The sequence below is a fragment of the Miscanthus floridulus genome, chromosome 2, assembly GCF_019320115.1.
Source record: "Miscanthus floridulus cultivar M001 chromosome 2, ASM1932011v1, whole genome shotgun sequence".
NCBI classification, from domain to species: Eukaryota; Viridiplantae; Streptophyta; class Magnoliopsida; order Poales; family Poaceae; genus Miscanthus; species Miscanthus floridulus.
The window spans coordinates 46,427,224-46,445,653 of record NC_089581.1 but is presented as its reverse complement, the minus strand read 5'-3'; the positions used below and the strand labels follow the sequence as shown (position 1 = coordinate 46,445,653).

The 18,430-nt window shown below is 44.8% G+C and overlaps 1 protein-coding gene across 1 annotated transcript; it reads left to right on the top strand.

Moving 5' to 3' along the window:
- The first annotated feature begins 9,178 nt into the window (after positions 1-9,178).
- On the top strand, positions 9,179-9,802 carry LOC136536474 (uncharacterized). The gene is made up of 2 exons (XM_066528756.1): positions 9,179-9,454; positions 9,542-9,802. Exons 1-2 carry the CDS (start codon positions 9,179-9,181, stop codon positions 9,800-9,802), a joined length of 537 nt encoding a protein of 178 aa, XP_066384853.1.
- The last annotated feature ends 8,628 nt before the right edge of the window (positions 9,803-18,430 follow it).

The window sequence follows — 18,430 nt, the reverse complement described above, 5'->3', positions numbered from 1 at the left end:
GCTACCACTCCTACCTCTACTACTAGTGATGGTTTCACTTGTGATGCCTCACTAATAGTTGAAAATGAGACTCTCAAGAGAAAGGTGGATAAGCTCACTCATGCCCTAGGCAAGGCCTATGGTAGTGAGGCCCACTTGCTAAAGTGCTTGGGTAGCCAAAGGTTCTCTCTTAACAAAGAGGGATTGGGCTATACCCCCAAGAAAGGCAAGGCAGCCTTTGCTACTCCCAAAGCTAGCTTTGTGAAGAGCAATAGTTGATTTTGCAATAGATGCAAGCAAGTAGGGCACTTAGAGCAATCTTGCATAAAGAACAAGAACAAGATCAATGCTAATGTATCCTCAATTTGTTTTGATTCTTGTTACATGCTTACCAAGGGTGTGAATGGTGTGAAGGCTATGTTCATTGGTACACCTATTGTGGGTTCAAATAAGAAAGTCACTTGGGTACCAAAGACCTTAGTTACTAACCACATACACTAGCATTGGTGGAAGCAAATATGAATTTGTGATTGTGGATGATTTTACTAGATACACTTGGGTGTTCTTTCTTGCTGACAAGAGTGATGTGTTTGCAACCTTCAAGGCATTCATCAAGAGAATTCACAATGAGTTTAAAACAACCATCAATAAAGTGACAAGTGACAATAGAAGTGAATTCAAGAATACAAGAGTTGATGATTTGTGGGATGAATTTGGGATTAGACATCAATTCTCGACCAAGTACACTCCACAATCAAATGGCCTAGTTGAGAGGAAAAATAGAACTTTGATTGACATGGCAAGATCAATGTTGAGTGAATACAACGTGTGTCATTTATTTTGGGCTGAAGCAATCAATATGGCTTGCTACTATAGCAACCGACTCTATTGTCACCCCATGATGGAGAAGACACCATATGAGCTCTTGAATGGAAGAAAGCCCAACATTGCATATTTTCAGGGTTTTGGTTGCAAATGCTACATATTGAAGAAAGGCACAAGATTGAGCAAGTTTGAGAAGAAATATGAAGGTTTCTTGCTTGGTTACTCCACTACTAGCAAGGCTTATAGAGTTTGGAATTTGGCTAGTGGTTCTCTTGAGGAGGTTCATGATGTAGAATTTGATGAAACCAATGGTTCCCAAGAGAAAGATGAGAATCTAGATGATATGAGAGGCACTCAGTTGGTCAATGCAATGAAGAACATGGACATTGGTGACATAAGGTCTAGAGAGGTGATTGAAGTTGAAGATGACAAAGATCAAGTGCTCTCTAACTCAAATATGCAAGTTGATACAAGTCAGGCTAGTTCATCATCTCAAGTGCAAAATCAACAAGTGGCTAGTTCATCATCTCAACCAAGTGATCAATCAAATGCAAGCAATCAAGTGCAAGTGCTCCAACCAACAAATGTTGCAAGAGATCATCCATTGGATTCTATCATTGTTGATATCTCAAGAGGTGTACAAACAAGATCAAGATTGGCATCATTTTGTGAACACTTCTGATTTGTGTTTTCCATTGAACCTAAGAAGATAGAAGAAGCTTTGTTGGATGTTGATTGGATGAATGCTATGCATGAAGAGCTAAATAACTTTACAAGAAATCAAGTATGGGAGTTAATTGAGAGGCCTAAGGATTATAATGTGATTGGAACTAAATGGGTCTTTCACAACGAGCAAGATCAAGATAGGATAGTTGTAAGGAACAAAGCAAGATTAGTGGCTCATGGTTACACTTAAGTTGAAGGTCTTAACTTTGGAGAAACATATGCCCCGGTTGCATGATTAGAACCAATTAGGATCTTGTTAGCCTATGCTTGTGCCCACAACATCAAGTTGTACCAAATGGATGTGAAAAGTGCATTTCTAAATGGGTACATCAATGAGCTTGTGTATATTGAGTAACCTCCTAGTTTTGAATATGAGAAGAAACTCAACCATGTCTACAAGTTGAGAAAGGCTTTGTATGGTTTGAAGCAAGCATCAAGAGCATGGTATGAGAGATTGAGGGATTTTCTACTCTCTAAGGGATTCAAGATGGGTAAGGTTGACACCACTCTCTTCACTAAGAAGCCAGGCACTGACTTCTTTGTGTTGTAAATCTATAATGATGACATTATTTTTGGATCAACTAATCAAGATTTTTGTGAGGAGTTTGGAAAGATGATGGCAAGTGAAATTGAGATATCTATGATTGGAAAGCTTAGTTACTTCTTTGGTCTACAAATCAAGCAATTGAAGAGTGGCATATTTGTGAGTCAAGGCAAGTACATCAAAGACATGCTCAAGAAGTTTGGCATGGATGATGCTAAAGCAATTAGTACACCAATGGGGACAAATGGAGGCTTGGATAGTGATTCTAGTGGCAACATGATGGATCAAAAGATGTATCGGTCTATGATTGGAAGCCTACTCTATGTGACCGCATCAAGGCCGGATATGATGTTTAGTGTATGCATGTGTGGTAGATTTCAAGCCTCACCAAGAGAGAGTTACTTGAAGGCAACAAAGAGAATATTGAGGTACTTGAAGCATACACAAAATATTAGATTGTGGTATCCCAAAGGAGCAAGGTTTGAGTTGATTAGATATTCGGACTCTGATTATGCGGGATGCAAAGTTGAGAGAAAGAGCACATCGGGCACATGTTAACTATTGGGAAGATCACTTGTGTCTTGGTCATCAAAGAAGCAAAATAGTGTAGCACTTTCAACCACCTAAGCGGAGTACATTTTGGCCGGTAGTTGTTGTGCTCAATTACTTTGGATGAAGGCTACTTTGAGTGACTTTGGAATCAAATTCAAACAAGTGCCATTGCTATGTGATAATGAGAGTGTCGTAAAGCTCACCAACAACCCGGTTTAACATTCAAGAACAAAGAACATAGATGTCCACCATCATTTCATAAGAGATCACCAACAAAAAGGGGACATTTGCATTGAGAGTGTGGGCACCGATGATCAACTTGCCGATATCTTCACCAAGCCACTTGATGAGAAGAGGTTTTGCAAGGAATGAATTGAACATACTTGACTTCTCAAATATGTGTTGATGCACCCCCATTATATGACATGCCTCTTCTTTGAGCTAAGCAAGGTAAAGTTGATTGACATGTCATTCATCCATTGCTAAGGACTTGTTTAGTGCATCTAGTCATTCCTATCATGTCTTAGGCTCATTCATGAAAATCAAATGAATTTGATGCTTGTATGGTACCACTATTGCTTGTATGCTTGAAATAATCTAGTGGTAGCATATGACATGTTTGTGGACTTGTGGAGGTGTGAATAAGCTTGCCCTTGAATCAAACTAAGTTAAATATCTTTTGCATGCGATCTAGATTGAACCAAATTAGAAAAATGATCCTCATTTCACATGGTTTCACCCCAACCTATCAAAAATTTGAGCTATCCTTTTGTGCTAATTGTTGACAAAGTGGGAGAGAATTCATAAAGTTATTAAGAGATAGGGGGAGCAAACAAATGAAATGACATTGTAAGGGGATCAATTAAAATTTTTAAGCACACAAGTAGGGGGAGCAAGCTCATAAACTTGTATGTTGCATTTATATGTGGATTACATTTGTTTGTTTGCTTGGCACAAGTTCTAAATTCTCTATCCATGCTTATGTGTTGTATGCTAGATCATAGAAAATGTATGATGAAATGAAAAACTAACATGCATAGGATAGCTAGACACTTGAATTGTTCTTACAAGTAGTACTAGAACCTTGCTTATAATTTTGATCTTATGAGGTATCTAGTTCTTTGTTGTTTTTCAAGTGGTATCTAGAAAATCATGGTGCTAAGGATGGTGTTCAAATGGCAACTCCAATTGGTATCACGCTTCAAAGGTCCATTATTTACACCTTAGCATCATTTGGTAGCTATTACTCTCCCAAACTTCTAATCTATGCATATGTGCAAAGCTTTCAAATCCAAACTCTTAGCACATATGTAGGGGGAACTAATACTACCAAATTGGGTTGATGAAACTTGTCCATAATCTTTACACATGATAATATGCTTGGGAAAGCAACATGAATCCAAAAAGATTTAATTGAATATCTTTGTAAATAGGTTGTCATCAATTACCAAAATGAGGGAGATTGAAAGTCCTAGTTTGGTTTTGGATAATTGATGAAACCTAGCACTAACCTTTGTCATGAGTTGTGAAATGAGCTAGGTTGGTGCAATTCAAGTGTGGAGCATGGTCATGAAGTCCATGGAGATGGAGATGGACTTATGTTGAAGATGATCAAGCTCAACTTGGAAATGAAGAAAGAGAAAAAAATGAGATGATCAAGGTAAAGGTATAAGATAGGTTTTTGTTTTGCATTGAAGACACCATAGAGGGTGTGAGTGACTTAGGATCGATTGCCATACTATAAAGAGGGAAATCTTTGGCTAAATGGTTTATCGAGTGCCACTAGGTGACATGATTTTTGCATATGCATTTAGGAACCAAGTGTGCTAACCTTGACCTTTGTAAAATGCTTTTAAAAATGCTAACACATGTGCACACAAGTTCTACACTTTGTGGTTAGCAAGTTGGAAGCAAGGACAAAGTGGATGAGGATATAGAAAAAGAAAAGGCAGTGTTGGTCACTGACCGGACGCTGCACCGGACGCGGGACCTGACCCTAGGTAGCGTCCGGTCATTTTATAGCGAGGTGGCGCAGCTCTAGCCGAGAAGGCCTATGAGCGACCGAACGCTAGGATCTGACGCGGGCACTGCGTCTGGTCAGTTGGCTCAGAGGAGAAGCAGCCCGGGTGGCGCAATTGGACGCTGGAGAGAGCCACGTGACCTAACGTAGTGAAGACATTGTTCATGCATTAGGTCAGTGGCTGAGACATGCACGCGACAGAGAGAGAGAGCGGCCGGATGCCATAGCGCGTTAGGTCATCTTTGACCAGGCGCGTCCGATCGTTAAAAAGCCGCTCTAGGAGCTTACTAATGTTGACCCGATGTGGTGTGTCTCGGAGTCCGATCGTTAGAACAGCACGTCTGCTCATTGGGTTGACTCAACGCTAACCATTTTTTGACCGTTGTGATCTAACGCATGAAATTCAAAGGAGCGCCATGTGGATGGCTAAGAATGACCGGACTCTGGCCAACTGGACTCTAGGGTGCGTCCGGTCAGTGTGTTCGGTCATCCCGAGAGTGCCCAACGGCTCTTTGAGTCATGGGGCTCTACAAATAGGAAGGTACTGGCTTGGGGTTCATACTCTTGGCACTTTAACATACTTGACATCCTTGTGAGCCTAAGCAAACACCTCCTACTTATCTCCATCAATGATTCATCTTCATAGTGAGATTGGAAGTGATTCCTAGTGCATTTGCTTGACTGATTGCATCTACTGGCACTTGGGGATTGTTGTGGCTACAGAGTTCTTGTTACTCTTGGTGGTTACCACCACCTAAACGGCTTGGAGTAGCAGAGGAGCTTTGGCACATGTTGGTGATTGTTCGTGGCTGGCTTCAGTGATTGTGAGGGGTCTTGTACCTTCCCCGACGGAGAGCAAAAAGGTAACTCTAGTGGATTGCTCATGTCATTGAGTTACCTCACTTGTGGGTAGGTTCTTGTAGTGTCCAATTGTGTGGATGAGGTTCGTGCAACACCTCTTTTCCGCCGAACCACCAAGTGTTGGTCGACACAATGAGACTAGCGTGCCTGCAAGCACATAAACCTTGGAAGAAAAATTGGTTGTCTCTTGCCCTTTGGTATTCTCCCGGTGATTGAATTGGTACTCATCTTTTGATTGGTTCACTCCTCTACGCGGTGGTATAATCACCCTACTCACTTGTTTACATTCGCAAACTAGTTGTAGCAAGCTCTTTAGTGTAGCTAGAATTGAGAGCTTGCTTTATAGCTTAAGATCATCTAGTGGAGCTCTTTAGTGTAGCAAGTGTGAGAGCTCTTAGTGAGTAGTGACTTAGCCATTTGTGTGCCTAGTGACTATAGCAACTAGAATTGTTGGATAGGTGGCTTGCAACCCTTGTGGAGCTAGAGCAAGTTTGCATTTCGCTATTTGTCATAGTAATCAAATTACTCTAGTGATCTTGTAGATTTCTAAATAGGCTATTCACCCCCCTTCTAGCCATATTAGGACCTTTCAATTAGGCTATACCCCCAAGAAAGGTAAGGCAGCCTTTGTCACTCCCAAAGCTAGCTTTGTGAAGGGCAATGGTCAGTTTTGCAATAGATGCAAGCAAGTTGGGCATATAGAGCAATATTGCAAGACTAACAAGAACAAGCAACCTAATGTATCCTCAATTAGATTTGATTCTTGTTACATGCTTGTAAAGGGTGCTAATGGTGTGAAGGCTAAGTTCATTGGTACACCAATTGTGGGCCCAAAGAAGAAGGCCATTTGAGTATCAAAGACCTTAGTGACTAACCTTCAAAGACCCAAGTAAGTTTGGGTACCTAAAAAGAATTGATCTTCTTTTGTAGGTCAATTTTAAAGTCGGAGGAAGACATTGGGCACTTGATAGTGGGTGCACACAACACATGATCGGTGATTCAAGAATGTTCAATTCAATTAATGAAAATGATAGCAATGGGATTGATAGTATCACATTTGGTGATAATGGCAAATGCAAGGTTAAAGGTCTTGGTAAGATTATAATATACAATGACTTGAGCATTTCCAATATGCTACTAGTAGAGAGCTTGAACTTCAACCTATTGTCGGTAGCCCAACTTTGTGATCTTGGTTTCAAGTGCATATTTGGTGTGGATGATATAGAGATCATAAGTGTAGATGGCTCAAACTTGATATTCAAAGGATTTAGATATGAGAATCTATACTTAGTTGATTTCAATGCTAAAGAAGCTCAATTGTTAGCATGTTTGCTCACTAAGTCTAGCATAGGTTGGTTATGGCATAGAAGGCTTGGTCATGTTGGAATGAAACAATTGAACAAATTGGTGAAGCATGATCTAGTTAGAGGCTAGAAAGATGTCATATTTGAGAAGGATAAGCTATGTAGTGCATGTCAAGCTAGAAAGCAAGTTGGTAACGCACATCCCAAGAAGAGTATGATGATTACATCTAAGGCATTTGAGTTGTTGCACATAGACTTGTTTGGACCAACCACATACACTGGCAAATGGGTCTTTAGGAACAAGCAAGATCAAGATGGGATAGCAGTAAGGAACAAAGCGAGATTAGTGACTCAAGGTTACACTCGAGTTGAAGGTCTTGACTTTGGAGAAACATATGCCCCGGTTGCAAGATTGAAAACAATTAGGATCTTGCTAGCCTATGCTTGTGCCCATAACATCAAGTTATAACAAATGGATATAAAGAGTGCATTTCTCAATGGATACATCAATGAGCTAGTCTATGTTGAACAACCTCCTAGTTTTGAAATGAAAAGAAACCCAACCATGTTTTCAAGTTGAGAACAAGCACCAAGAGCATGGTATGAGAGATTGAGGGACTTCCTACTCTCTAAGGGATTCAAGTTGGGCAAGGTTGACACCACTCTCTTCACCAAAAAGCTAGGCAATGACTTGTTTGTGTTGCAAATCTATGTTGATGATATCATATTTGGATCAACCAATCAAGATTTTTGTGAGGAGTTTTGAAAGATGATGGCAAGTGAGTTTAATATGTCTATGATTAGATAGCTTAGTTACTTTCATGGTCTTCAAATCAAACAAATGAAGATTGGCACATTTGTAAGTCAAGGCAAGTACATCAAAGACATGCTCAAGAAGTTTGGCATGGATGAGAGCAAAGCAATTAGTACACCAATGGAGACAAATGGAAACATGGATAGTGATGCTAGTGGCAACATGGTGGATCAAAAGATGTATCGGTCTATGATTGGAAGCCTACTCTATGTGACCGCATCAAGGCCAGATGTGATGTTTAGTGTATGCATGTGTGCTAGATTTCAAGCCTCACTAAGAGAAAGTCATTTGAAGGCCACCAAGAGAATATTGAGGAAGGTTACTTGAATGGCAGTTTGGTGGAATAGAGGATTTGCTAGGGTTAAGGCTTTGGTGGTGGTGACTTTGACTGTTGAAGTTTGCTCAAGAAAGAAGGGGAAAGCAAGCAGGCCGAGCGAGCTAGAAATGGTACTGTTGGGGTATTATATAGAATTTGGTCCGAGAGACCAGGAGCTATGCATTTATTTTGGAATGAGCGGTTGCAACCCGATGAATAGATAAATAGGAATTTTGGAATAAAATCATTTTTATCCCAAAATTAGGGGCATGTGTTTACACCAAAATTTGGGAAGAAGAACGTGGGAACTCGAAGCTTCTAGGATTGTGTCATCAAGTTATCGATTAGATGTGAATCGGTATCAGCTGATTGGGATGTGATGTTAGAATCGGCTATTTTATGGATGACATCAGCAGACGGCGTTAACGGGCTATACTTGAGTGGTGCCAGGAAGATGTGTCAGACTCTAGAGACAAGAAAAATTGGGGTCCAGGTTATTATTAAGTTAGAAAGTTTTCTTTTATTCCAAGAATTGTAATGTCGGGTTCATAAACCCAGGGTCCCTCATGGACCGGCTTCACAGCAAAAGATCGGCCTAGCAGATGACGTTGCGAACGACGTGCAACTCCTGGGCTAGCCCAAAAAAACCTCACAACAGGCCAGAAGGGCGATCCTGGCTCGCTTCCGACTCCGACCCACCACTCCGACCGGAAGGCCTAGCCAAAGAGGATCAACGCTCACTTCCGACTCCAGCCCGCCTCTCCGATTGAAAGGCCTGGCCAAGGAGGAACGGCGCTCGCTTCTGACTCTGGCCTGCCTCTTCGACTGGAAGGCCTGGCCAGCCCACATCCGACCTCGGCCCACCTCTCCGACTGGAAGGCCTGGCCGACACTTATAGCTTTTCTCCGACTGGCGTAGTTGGAACCAATTGGGACCAACTGACCAGGGACGCCCACTCGGTGAGGACCTAGGAAACGAGCGGAGCAAGAAAGGTAGGGCGCTCAAGTGAAACCACAGTACCAAGGACCGTACACTATACACCTACAGTACAGTATCGATAGGGCATGTCTGCAACTACGATGCTGCAGGACGGATCTCCAAGTGGGCACTCGAACTCATGGGCCATGACATTAGGTATATCCCCCGTACTGCTATTAAGTCTTAGGCTCTCATAGATTTTGTCGCCGAATGGATAGAGGTCCAGCTATCGACCCCAGACGTCACCCACGAGTACTAGATGATGTACTTTGATGGGTCTATCACGGCGCCCGGCTCAGGGGATGGAGTGGTTCTGATGTTCCTAGATGGGAGTAGGCTCCGCTACGCCATCTGCCTCCACTTTTTAGCCTCAAACAATGCCACAGAGTATGAGGCCCTCATCAACGGACTACACATCGCCATCGAGCTTGGCGCAATGCGACTCTATGTTCGTGGTGACTCGGAGCTGGTCATTGACCAGGTCATGAAGGAGTCCTCCTACAAAAGCCCCCTCATGGTAGCATACTGCCAAGAGGTGCGCAAGCTCGAGGACAAATTCTAGGGGATCGAGCTGCATCACATCCCCCAAAAGGACAACGATGCCGCCGATTTTCTCGCAAAGTTGGCCGCCAAGCGGGATCTGTCTCCAAGCGGGGTCTTCATCAACGACCTCCATGAGCCGTCTACCCGCATCCTAGAAGGTCTGATCCAGGCACACCCTGATGCCAACCTGGCGCTTGGGGGCTCTGACCCTAATGCCAAACCGGCGCTCGAGGGCTCCGACCCTGATGCCAAACCGGTGCTCAGGGGCTCCGACCCCAGTGCCTCCATGACAACATCACCCACCAATGTTGCTGTATTGGCACTCGATCAAACCGACTAGAGAGTGCCGCTACTTGCCTACCTCCTCGAGGAGGTTCTCCTACCCGAAAGGACTGAAGCTCGATGGATTGCTCGACGTGCCAAGACATTCGTCGCCATCGGTGATGAACTCTACAAGCGAAGTCCATCGGGGGTACTCATGAAGTGCATCCCAACCAACCATGGGAAATAGCTCCTCCTCGAGGTCCATGCTAGAATCTGTGGACATCACGCGGCCCTGAGGTTGCTGGTTGGAAAAGCCTTTTGCCAAGGTTTTTGCTGGCCCACCGCACTACGAGATGTAGAGGAGGTCATCTGCAAGTGCGTGGATGTCAGTTCTACGCTCGACAAACTCATTTGCCAGCACAGGAGCTCCAAACCATCCCCATCACCTGGTTGGTCATGGTCTAGGGCCTCGACATTGTAGGGCCCCTCAAAAGGGCCTAGGTGGCTTCACTCACCTACTCGTAGCAGTGGACAAATTCACCAAGTGGATAGAGGCGAAGCCCATCACCAACATCCGCTCGGAAGAGGCGGTCAAATTCTTCCTCGACATCATCTATCGGTTTGGCGTTCCTAACTGTATCATCATTGATCACAGGACTAACTTCACTAGGAAGAAGTTCCTAGACTTCAATGATGGATACAGCATCAGGATTGACTAGGCCTTGGTCAGACATCCACATACTAATGGCATGGTCCTCCAAGGACTTAAGCCACGCATCTTCGACCGACTCAACAAGTACGCCAGGTAATGGGTTGCAGAGGTCCCAGTGATCCTCTGGAGCCTGAGAACGACCCCAAACTGATCCACAGGGTTCACACCCTTCTTCCTAGCCTATGGAGCTAAAGCAGTGCTGCCCTCCAACCTCGACCATGGCGCCCCTAGAGTGAAGGCCTTCGACCATGACTGAGCCACGGAGGCTCACCAAGACATGGTTGACCTACTCGAGGAGGCCTATGAGATGACCATCATCCACTCCGCTTGCTACTAGCAGACTCTCCGTAGGTACCACGAGAGGAAAATCCAAGGAAGGATCCTCGAGGTCGGAGACCTCGTGCTTCAAAGGACCCAGTCATCCAAGGAGAAGCACAAACCCTCTTTGCCATGGGAAGGACCCTATACGGTGACCGAGGTTATCCGATCGGACACCTATCGATTGAAGAACAACAATGGTGACGTTCTCACAACACTTGGAACATCGAACAGTTACATCGTTTCTTCCCTTAAAAACTTGGTCTTACCATTTTTTTCATTCAACGTTCGCTCCTACAGAGCACCCCACCCAAACACTTTCGACCTGGGTCGCTCGAGGGCTCCACAGAGGTGTAGTACCACCTCTCTTTTTGTTTACTATCATATGGTGAATACCTTTCTACCCAAACAAAATGGTAGTCCATTCCTTTAATTACCTTACATAACTTTGCTTTAAATATTCCGACCGATCGCACCCCACCTCTACCTACGGTTATGAGCAGCTAAGCCTCGTGGGCCATGCCTAGGCTCTTAAAGTTGCAGCCTACGGGATGAGCGGGCAGGTGCGAAAAAGAAAGGATAAAAAACAAAATTATGCTAAGGTAAAAATAAGGAACGGATGGGACAAGCTTCCCCGAACAAAGAGATTCATCACAAAATGAAATTGATGTATTCATCAATACAACTGTTCACACAGGGGCTCCCCCATGAACTTAAACTATTACATCTGCTAGCTACTTCTACTATGGCCATCCGGCGGCATCGGCTGACGACATGACCGGCGAAGATAAAGGCTGCTCACCCTCCGATGGGGCAACGCTCAGCTCGGACGGAGCTACCAACCTGACCTCCACTCCATCCACAGGCTGGGTGACGTCTTCTTGATGCACACCTTCAGTCATGCTTGCATGACGAGCCTCCACCACCGTGAGGGCCCCACCTGATTCCGCTCCCTCAACTTTGGCGAGCGCAACGGGTACCTCAAGGGCGTCGCACCCATAGATGCTCAGCAGAAGAACAGGAGCTCTAGGCTTTCCCATATAGACAGGGCGGCTCCTGGACAATGACGCCACCTACTATAGTATGGCCATCGTGGCTAGAGGATGTCTCTGACATCTCATCAAACTTTATGAACTAGTAGAACAAAGCAGCTGCAGGGATGAAACCCCCCACCGGTGCGGTCCTAGGAAGCTTCCCCTCTGACAAGGCTCGCCTGGTGAAGATCCACTGGAAAGAGTCCACATATGGCTCCATCCTGAAGAAGGCCTCATAGACAGTGACGAAGCCGACGACGTGCAGCATGCCAGTCAGATTAAGGTGTTGCAGCTCCAAGCCCCACTCATCAAGGAGCCCACACAGGATCCAGTGCGCCACTTCCTTCGGTGGAAGCCACCCCTTCTCGGCGAAGGTGGCCAACACCACCTCGGATGGCCTCCAGCTCGACATTGAGCTCTGGATTCACGAACAGATCTGTGAGTTCTCCCCATCACTTACCCTCTCTCTCACTAAGGAACCGCCACAGCACACAAACGCTCTTGGCGAGAAGGAAGGAGGAGAGGCGGTAGATGGGGAATAGGCAAAGGAGTGGGACGAAAGCCCTCTCCCTTTCCCTATTTAAGGAGGAGGCACAATAGTTGGGGAAATGCAAGGGATTGGGGCGAAAAACCCTCTCCCTTCCCCCATTCAATGTGGATGGGAAACGACGGGACGCGCCCTGACCGATGGGACGTACCCTGCCCGACGAAACGGTGCCTGGTCAGACAGGACGTGGCCTAGGTATGGCCCACCACTACTGCACACTGGGCACAAGAAACAAGGCACAACTACATGTAGGCGGCCCTCTGCCTTCCTAGGTAGGACTTGGAAAGTCCCAAACGATGGGATCTCTACCTAGAAGAGACCAACGGGCTTCCTACGTCGATCGAACGGCCCAGGCAAACACTGAGAGATAGGTAAGGAGCAGAGGGACGCCCCATGTGGGCCATGCTGACTCTGTCATGAACGATGAGCCTAGATCCCAGTCGGACATATCCAATAGGAGCTCTTTAAACCCCGTCACTCGAGTCATCAAGGTAACATTACCAAAAAACCCCACTATTTCTTTATATGATCATTCATTCATCTGTTGTCATTCGTACATTCATGCACGCATTCACATTCATTCATCCCATGCATCCAAAGCATCGCATATGCAATTAAATGCATCACAACGCTCCATGTTGCATCACGAAGCGGCAGTTGCCTCATTCAACATGAGCAATGACTGACCGGGGTTTGAAGGCCAGCCCACGAAGGGCTCAAGGCCGCCTCGTGTCAAATAGAGCCAGGGGAGAAAATGCAGATGAGCCTCGAGTGGTCCTCGCCTAGTCTGCTCCAAAGCAGATAGGGTCATCTAAACCTTCTCATTCGATCCTAACCTTGAGTCATGCCCATAGAATCTCCATCAAGGGGAGGCTAGCGGGCCACCTGGGTCAGTCTTTGGAAGGACCCAGGCATCTATCGGGACATGGGTTAAGGAGCAGTGGAATGCCACATGAGGGCTATGCCAACCCCGTCACGAACAACGGACCCAGATTTCACTCGAACGTGCCCGTTAGCGAGCTCACCGAGCGCGTCACTCGAGCCATCGAGGCAAGCGACATTAGCTCAGCCCCTACGGTTGTGAAAATCATGGACGGGGTAACGCACGAAACTCAAACCGACCCCTATCGAGCCTAGGGGGCTTAGGGGCTTAGGACACCCAAACACCTCGGCAGGTCTGACGCCTGGATCCATGACTCTGACTCGCCTAATCCCTTGTTGCGCTCGGCGCCTAGATCTATGACTCTGACTCACCACATCGCCTTGACATGTCCGACGCCTGGATCCATGACTCTGACTCGCTCGATCCCTTGGCTGCTCCCGACGCCTAGGTCTATGACTCTGTCTCACCTGATCCCTCAGCTGTCCCTTGGTTGCACCCGATGCCTGGATCCACAACTCCGACTCACCTGATCCCTCACTACGTCCAATGCCTAGATCCACGACTCTGACTCGCCTGATCCCTTGTTGTGCCCGATGCTTGGGTCCACGAGTCCGTCTTGCCCGATCCCTCGGCTGCCCCTTGAAGCATGCCCAACACCCTAGTTGATGACTCTGTCTCGCCCAATCCCTCGGACGCAACCAAACGCCTAGGACCATGCTCCTGGAAATGATGGGTCTGAAACTAGAAAGAGGAGGCTATGCCCACCAAAGTACACACACTCACGCCCGCTGACAAAACCCCTCAGATGATTCTATCCGAATCGCCCGAGGGCTCGGGGGCTACACCTGCGGGTGCGCTCGTGCGCACCCGCTAATGAAAATAAAAAATTCCCCCACTGACAACATAAAAAAACTGCCAGACAATTCTATCCGAATCACCAGGGGGCTCGGGGGCTACACCTGTGGGTGCACTCGCGCGCACCTACTGTCAAGACAAAAAATCCCCCAGACAATTCTACCCAAATCACCCAAGGGCTCGGGGGCTCCTGTCGGGTTCATAAACCCGGGGTCCCTCATGGACCAGCTTTCCAGCAAAAGATCGGCCCAGTAGACGACGTTGCGAACAACACACAACTCCTTGGCCAGCCCAAAAAAACCTCACAACAGGCCAGAAGGGTGATCCTGGCTCACTTCCAACTCTGGCCCACCTCTCTGACCAGAAGGCCTGGCCAAAGAGGAACGACGCTCGCTTCCAGCTCTGGCCCACCTCTCTGACCGAAAGGCCTGGCCAAGGAGGAACAACGCTCGCTTCCGACTCTAGCCCGCCTCTCCGACCGGAATGCCTGGCCGACACTTACAGATTTTCTCCGACTGGCGTAGTCGGAACCAACTAGGACCAATCGACTGAGACGCTCACTCGGTGAGGACCTAGGAAACAAGCGAAGCAAGAAAGGCAGGACGCTCAAGTCAAACGACAGTACCAAAGACCGTACACTATACACCTACAGCATAGTACCAATAGGGCATGTCAGAAGGGTGCCCTGCCACCTTCTAGTTCTAGGCATGTTAGAGCCCCAGCAGTGTTGTGGGCACTAACATTTGCCCTACAGTGTTGTGGGCGCCCTCAACTCCCACACCAGGCCAACACGGTAAAAACCCCCATGCCTCTGGGCACCAACAGTATGGTAGGCGCCGACATCTGCCATACCAGAAGAAGACGACGGAACCTCCCACATGCATATGACATTAATAGTACTATGGGTGCCTACAATCATCATTGTACCTGATGGCATGGGCAACAAGACTTAATAGCATACGTAAACTCTCCCCCTCACACTTGTAAAGCCATCCCCTTCATCTATAAAAGGGGATGCGCTATCTCCTAATGGGGGGATCTCTTTTGATGATTCAAACACAACTCCAGGATCAATCGCACAGATACATAGAGCACACGCTCGAATACTTAGCACACGTAGGAGCTCCCATCACTCTCGGCCCTTCAGTCCGGAGTCTGACCAGGCCTCTTACACCCCCCGTCTTTCTCCCTCTCATTTGTACCCCCATAGCAAACTTTGAGCACCTAGGCTTAGGAATAAAGTCACCGACCGACTCAAACTGGACATAGGGCACGTTGCCTGAACCAGTATAAACCCTGTCTCATTTAGTGCTAGGCCACATCCGATCACAACATACGGCAAAACTACGAATATTTACGTGTTGGTCACTTTCTGCACCGACATGTAATGAGTCATATTTGAGTAGGATTCATGTTTAGGTTCCGGGTATAAATATTAGACCCTGGTTATTGTAAAGAAAAAAGGAACATTCAATCAATACAATCTTTCTGGTTTCACCTTTGCATTAGGAGTAGGAGTATTGTAGATCTCGGCGAGTTCTTCAGCAAACATGGTTGCATCAACTGATCGACCTCTAGCTTGCTTGTGAGTACCGTCAAGACTTGTATTATGCTTGTAAAGCTGCATCAGCTGATTGATCTTTTATGAGCCATAATATAAGTTAGTTATCGATCAGTATCGTAGTTTGTAAGGCTGCATCAGCTGATTGATCTCTTACGAATCATAATATAGATCAAAGTTATCGATCTTGTGTTAAATAACTTGTTTAATACAATATCACCAGTTATCAAATCTGCTATGATTAGTAAGATTTTCCTTGCTGTTTTTTGTTGATGATAATAGATTAGACTCAAAACTGTTTGTCGAATCATTTATATTAGACAGTCAATTTGTTCGCATGTTATATTCTTTTTATCAAACTTATCGGCTCGATGCTTTATATCAATCATGTTCCATTTAGCCGATGATGTTTTCTGATGTTTCATGAGCATCGGTTATTTTGATTCATATCATTATCATTTAATATTAGCCGATAATCCTTGATTTAAAGATTTTTGTTTCATGGATACGTTGTATATCGACTATTTAGTCAATAGCCTCATCGAATCGGCTATTTAGCCATACATTTGGAACTGTTTGGTGCAACACTGACATGTTCCACCTTAAATTACTGACAAGATTTTCTCTCCTTGTCAATTGCAGGTCAAATTGACTAACACATCGTTGGGTTTTCAGAATCGGCTGGTTCTGTGTTGACACCAAGGAGATCTCTAGTCTTGTTCCACTTAGATCTTCTTGCTTGCTGTGTGTTGATCACATCGCCACATTTTTGTGTCAACACACTTTTTGGCACGCTCGGTGGGACCACAATCGTCATGGCGATCACAACAACAAGGACATTCTTATGGTACCTTATGAAGACTTTCTTGCTGAGGATAAAGATGTCATTAGTAAAGTTATAGAGGAGTTTCAGAACAAGTTCTTGTTATCATATATCAAAACACGTGACAATAAAGTTGTACAGAAATATCCACTGCCGAGAGTTTTGATGCATAGACAGACAGATACAGGCGAAGCTGATGATAGACGTTTCTTTGTAGAAACTATCAACAAATCTATTCATAATGCAATGCTGAATCATAATACAGCTTTCTTGAATACATTCCACAATATCATGAAGGAGATGTTTCATTGATTTCCACTTGATCGGGTTGGACCGGCTTATTACAATATTCCACGTCCGTCGACTCAGGGGATTAATCAAGCCGGTACTAGCCATCAAGAAGCAGCACTAGCTAAGAGTGATGATGCCTAGGCAATTTAGAATTCATCTGAGCAAATTCAGGGTGCTACTACTAATCAAATGCAACATAATCCTAGATCATCAATGCAGCATGTGCAATAGCCGACAGGGCAAGTTCAGAATCAGATGGTTAATTTTGGTACATCAGGCCAAATACCACCGTTGGCTCAAAAAATAGCACCATCGGTTTAAAGGATTTATAGAGATATAGATCCTAATGTTTTCAATCAGAGATTTCAAGCAGTAAATCAGCAAGGGGCTCAAAAGATAGATATTCCACAAGGATATTATTATGGTTCAGATTATAATACTCTCAATATGATTCTAAATCCAGGATATCAAGGCACTCAGAATTTCAATCTGCAGATGGTTTAGGAATTGCCAAGAAATTCAAACTCAAATGCTGATGAATTGTTGCTCAGAGTAACCGAAATGATGAAAAATTAGTTTGGTTTAAAACCAAAAGGGCAGACCTTTTCGTACAAATGTCCATATCCAGAGTGGTATGATTTAGTGGCCCTTCCTACGAATTACAGGCTTCCAGAGTTTGCTAAGTTCACTGGTCAAGATAGCACAAGTACAATAGAACATGTAAGTCGATATCTTACTCAGTTGGGTGAAGCCTCTATTGAGAAAGCGCATCAAGTTTGTTTCTTCTCTTTGTCCCTGTTAGGACCAGCTTTCACTTGGTTTTCATCACTAGCGGTTAATTCTATTGTCAATTGGAGTGATCTTAAAAAGAAGTTTCATACATATTTCTACACTGGGGCAGGGGAATGAAAGATCATAGATCTGACAACTATAAAGCAAAGGGCTAATGAATCGGGTGCTGAGTTCCTTTAGAGGTTCTAAGAAACAAGAAGCTTATGCTTTTTGTTGAATTTGACTGATGATCAGCTAGCTATGTTGGCCGTTCAAGGAATGTTGCCCACATAGAGAGAAAAGTTGCTTAGGTAAGAATTTGACAATTTAGGTCAATTGGCTCAACGGGTGGCAACACTTAATAGCCAATTCCAGAATATGCGCAGAGATACCTGATTCTAGAAGAATGCTGCAATTGCTGAAGCTTATAATCCATATTTAGTCGATGATGATGAAGAAGAAGAGGAAATTGATGTAGCTGAATGGAATTGGGGTAAAAAGATAGTAATGGTTCCAAATCCTTAGGGAAAAGAAGTTGAAGAGAGTTATGATTTTGATGTTACAAAAGCAGATAAACTTTTTGATTTCTTGCTTGAGAAGGGACAGATTAAACTGCCTGCCAATCATGTTATATTACCTCCCGATCAGTTGAAGAATAAGAAGTTCTACAAGTATCATAACACTACTTCTCATACAACTAATGATTGCAGGATTTTTCGGCAGCATATTCAGAGGGCTATTCAACAAGGGAAGCTTAAATTTGATATAGCTCGAAAAATGAAAGTTGATGATAATTCTTTCCCAAAGGATCAGAATATGGTTGATGCTAAGTTGTCCAAAGGGAAAGCTAAAGTTTTAACATCAGCCAGAGCAAGAGAAACTGGAATAGTTGATCTGAAGATGCAAATA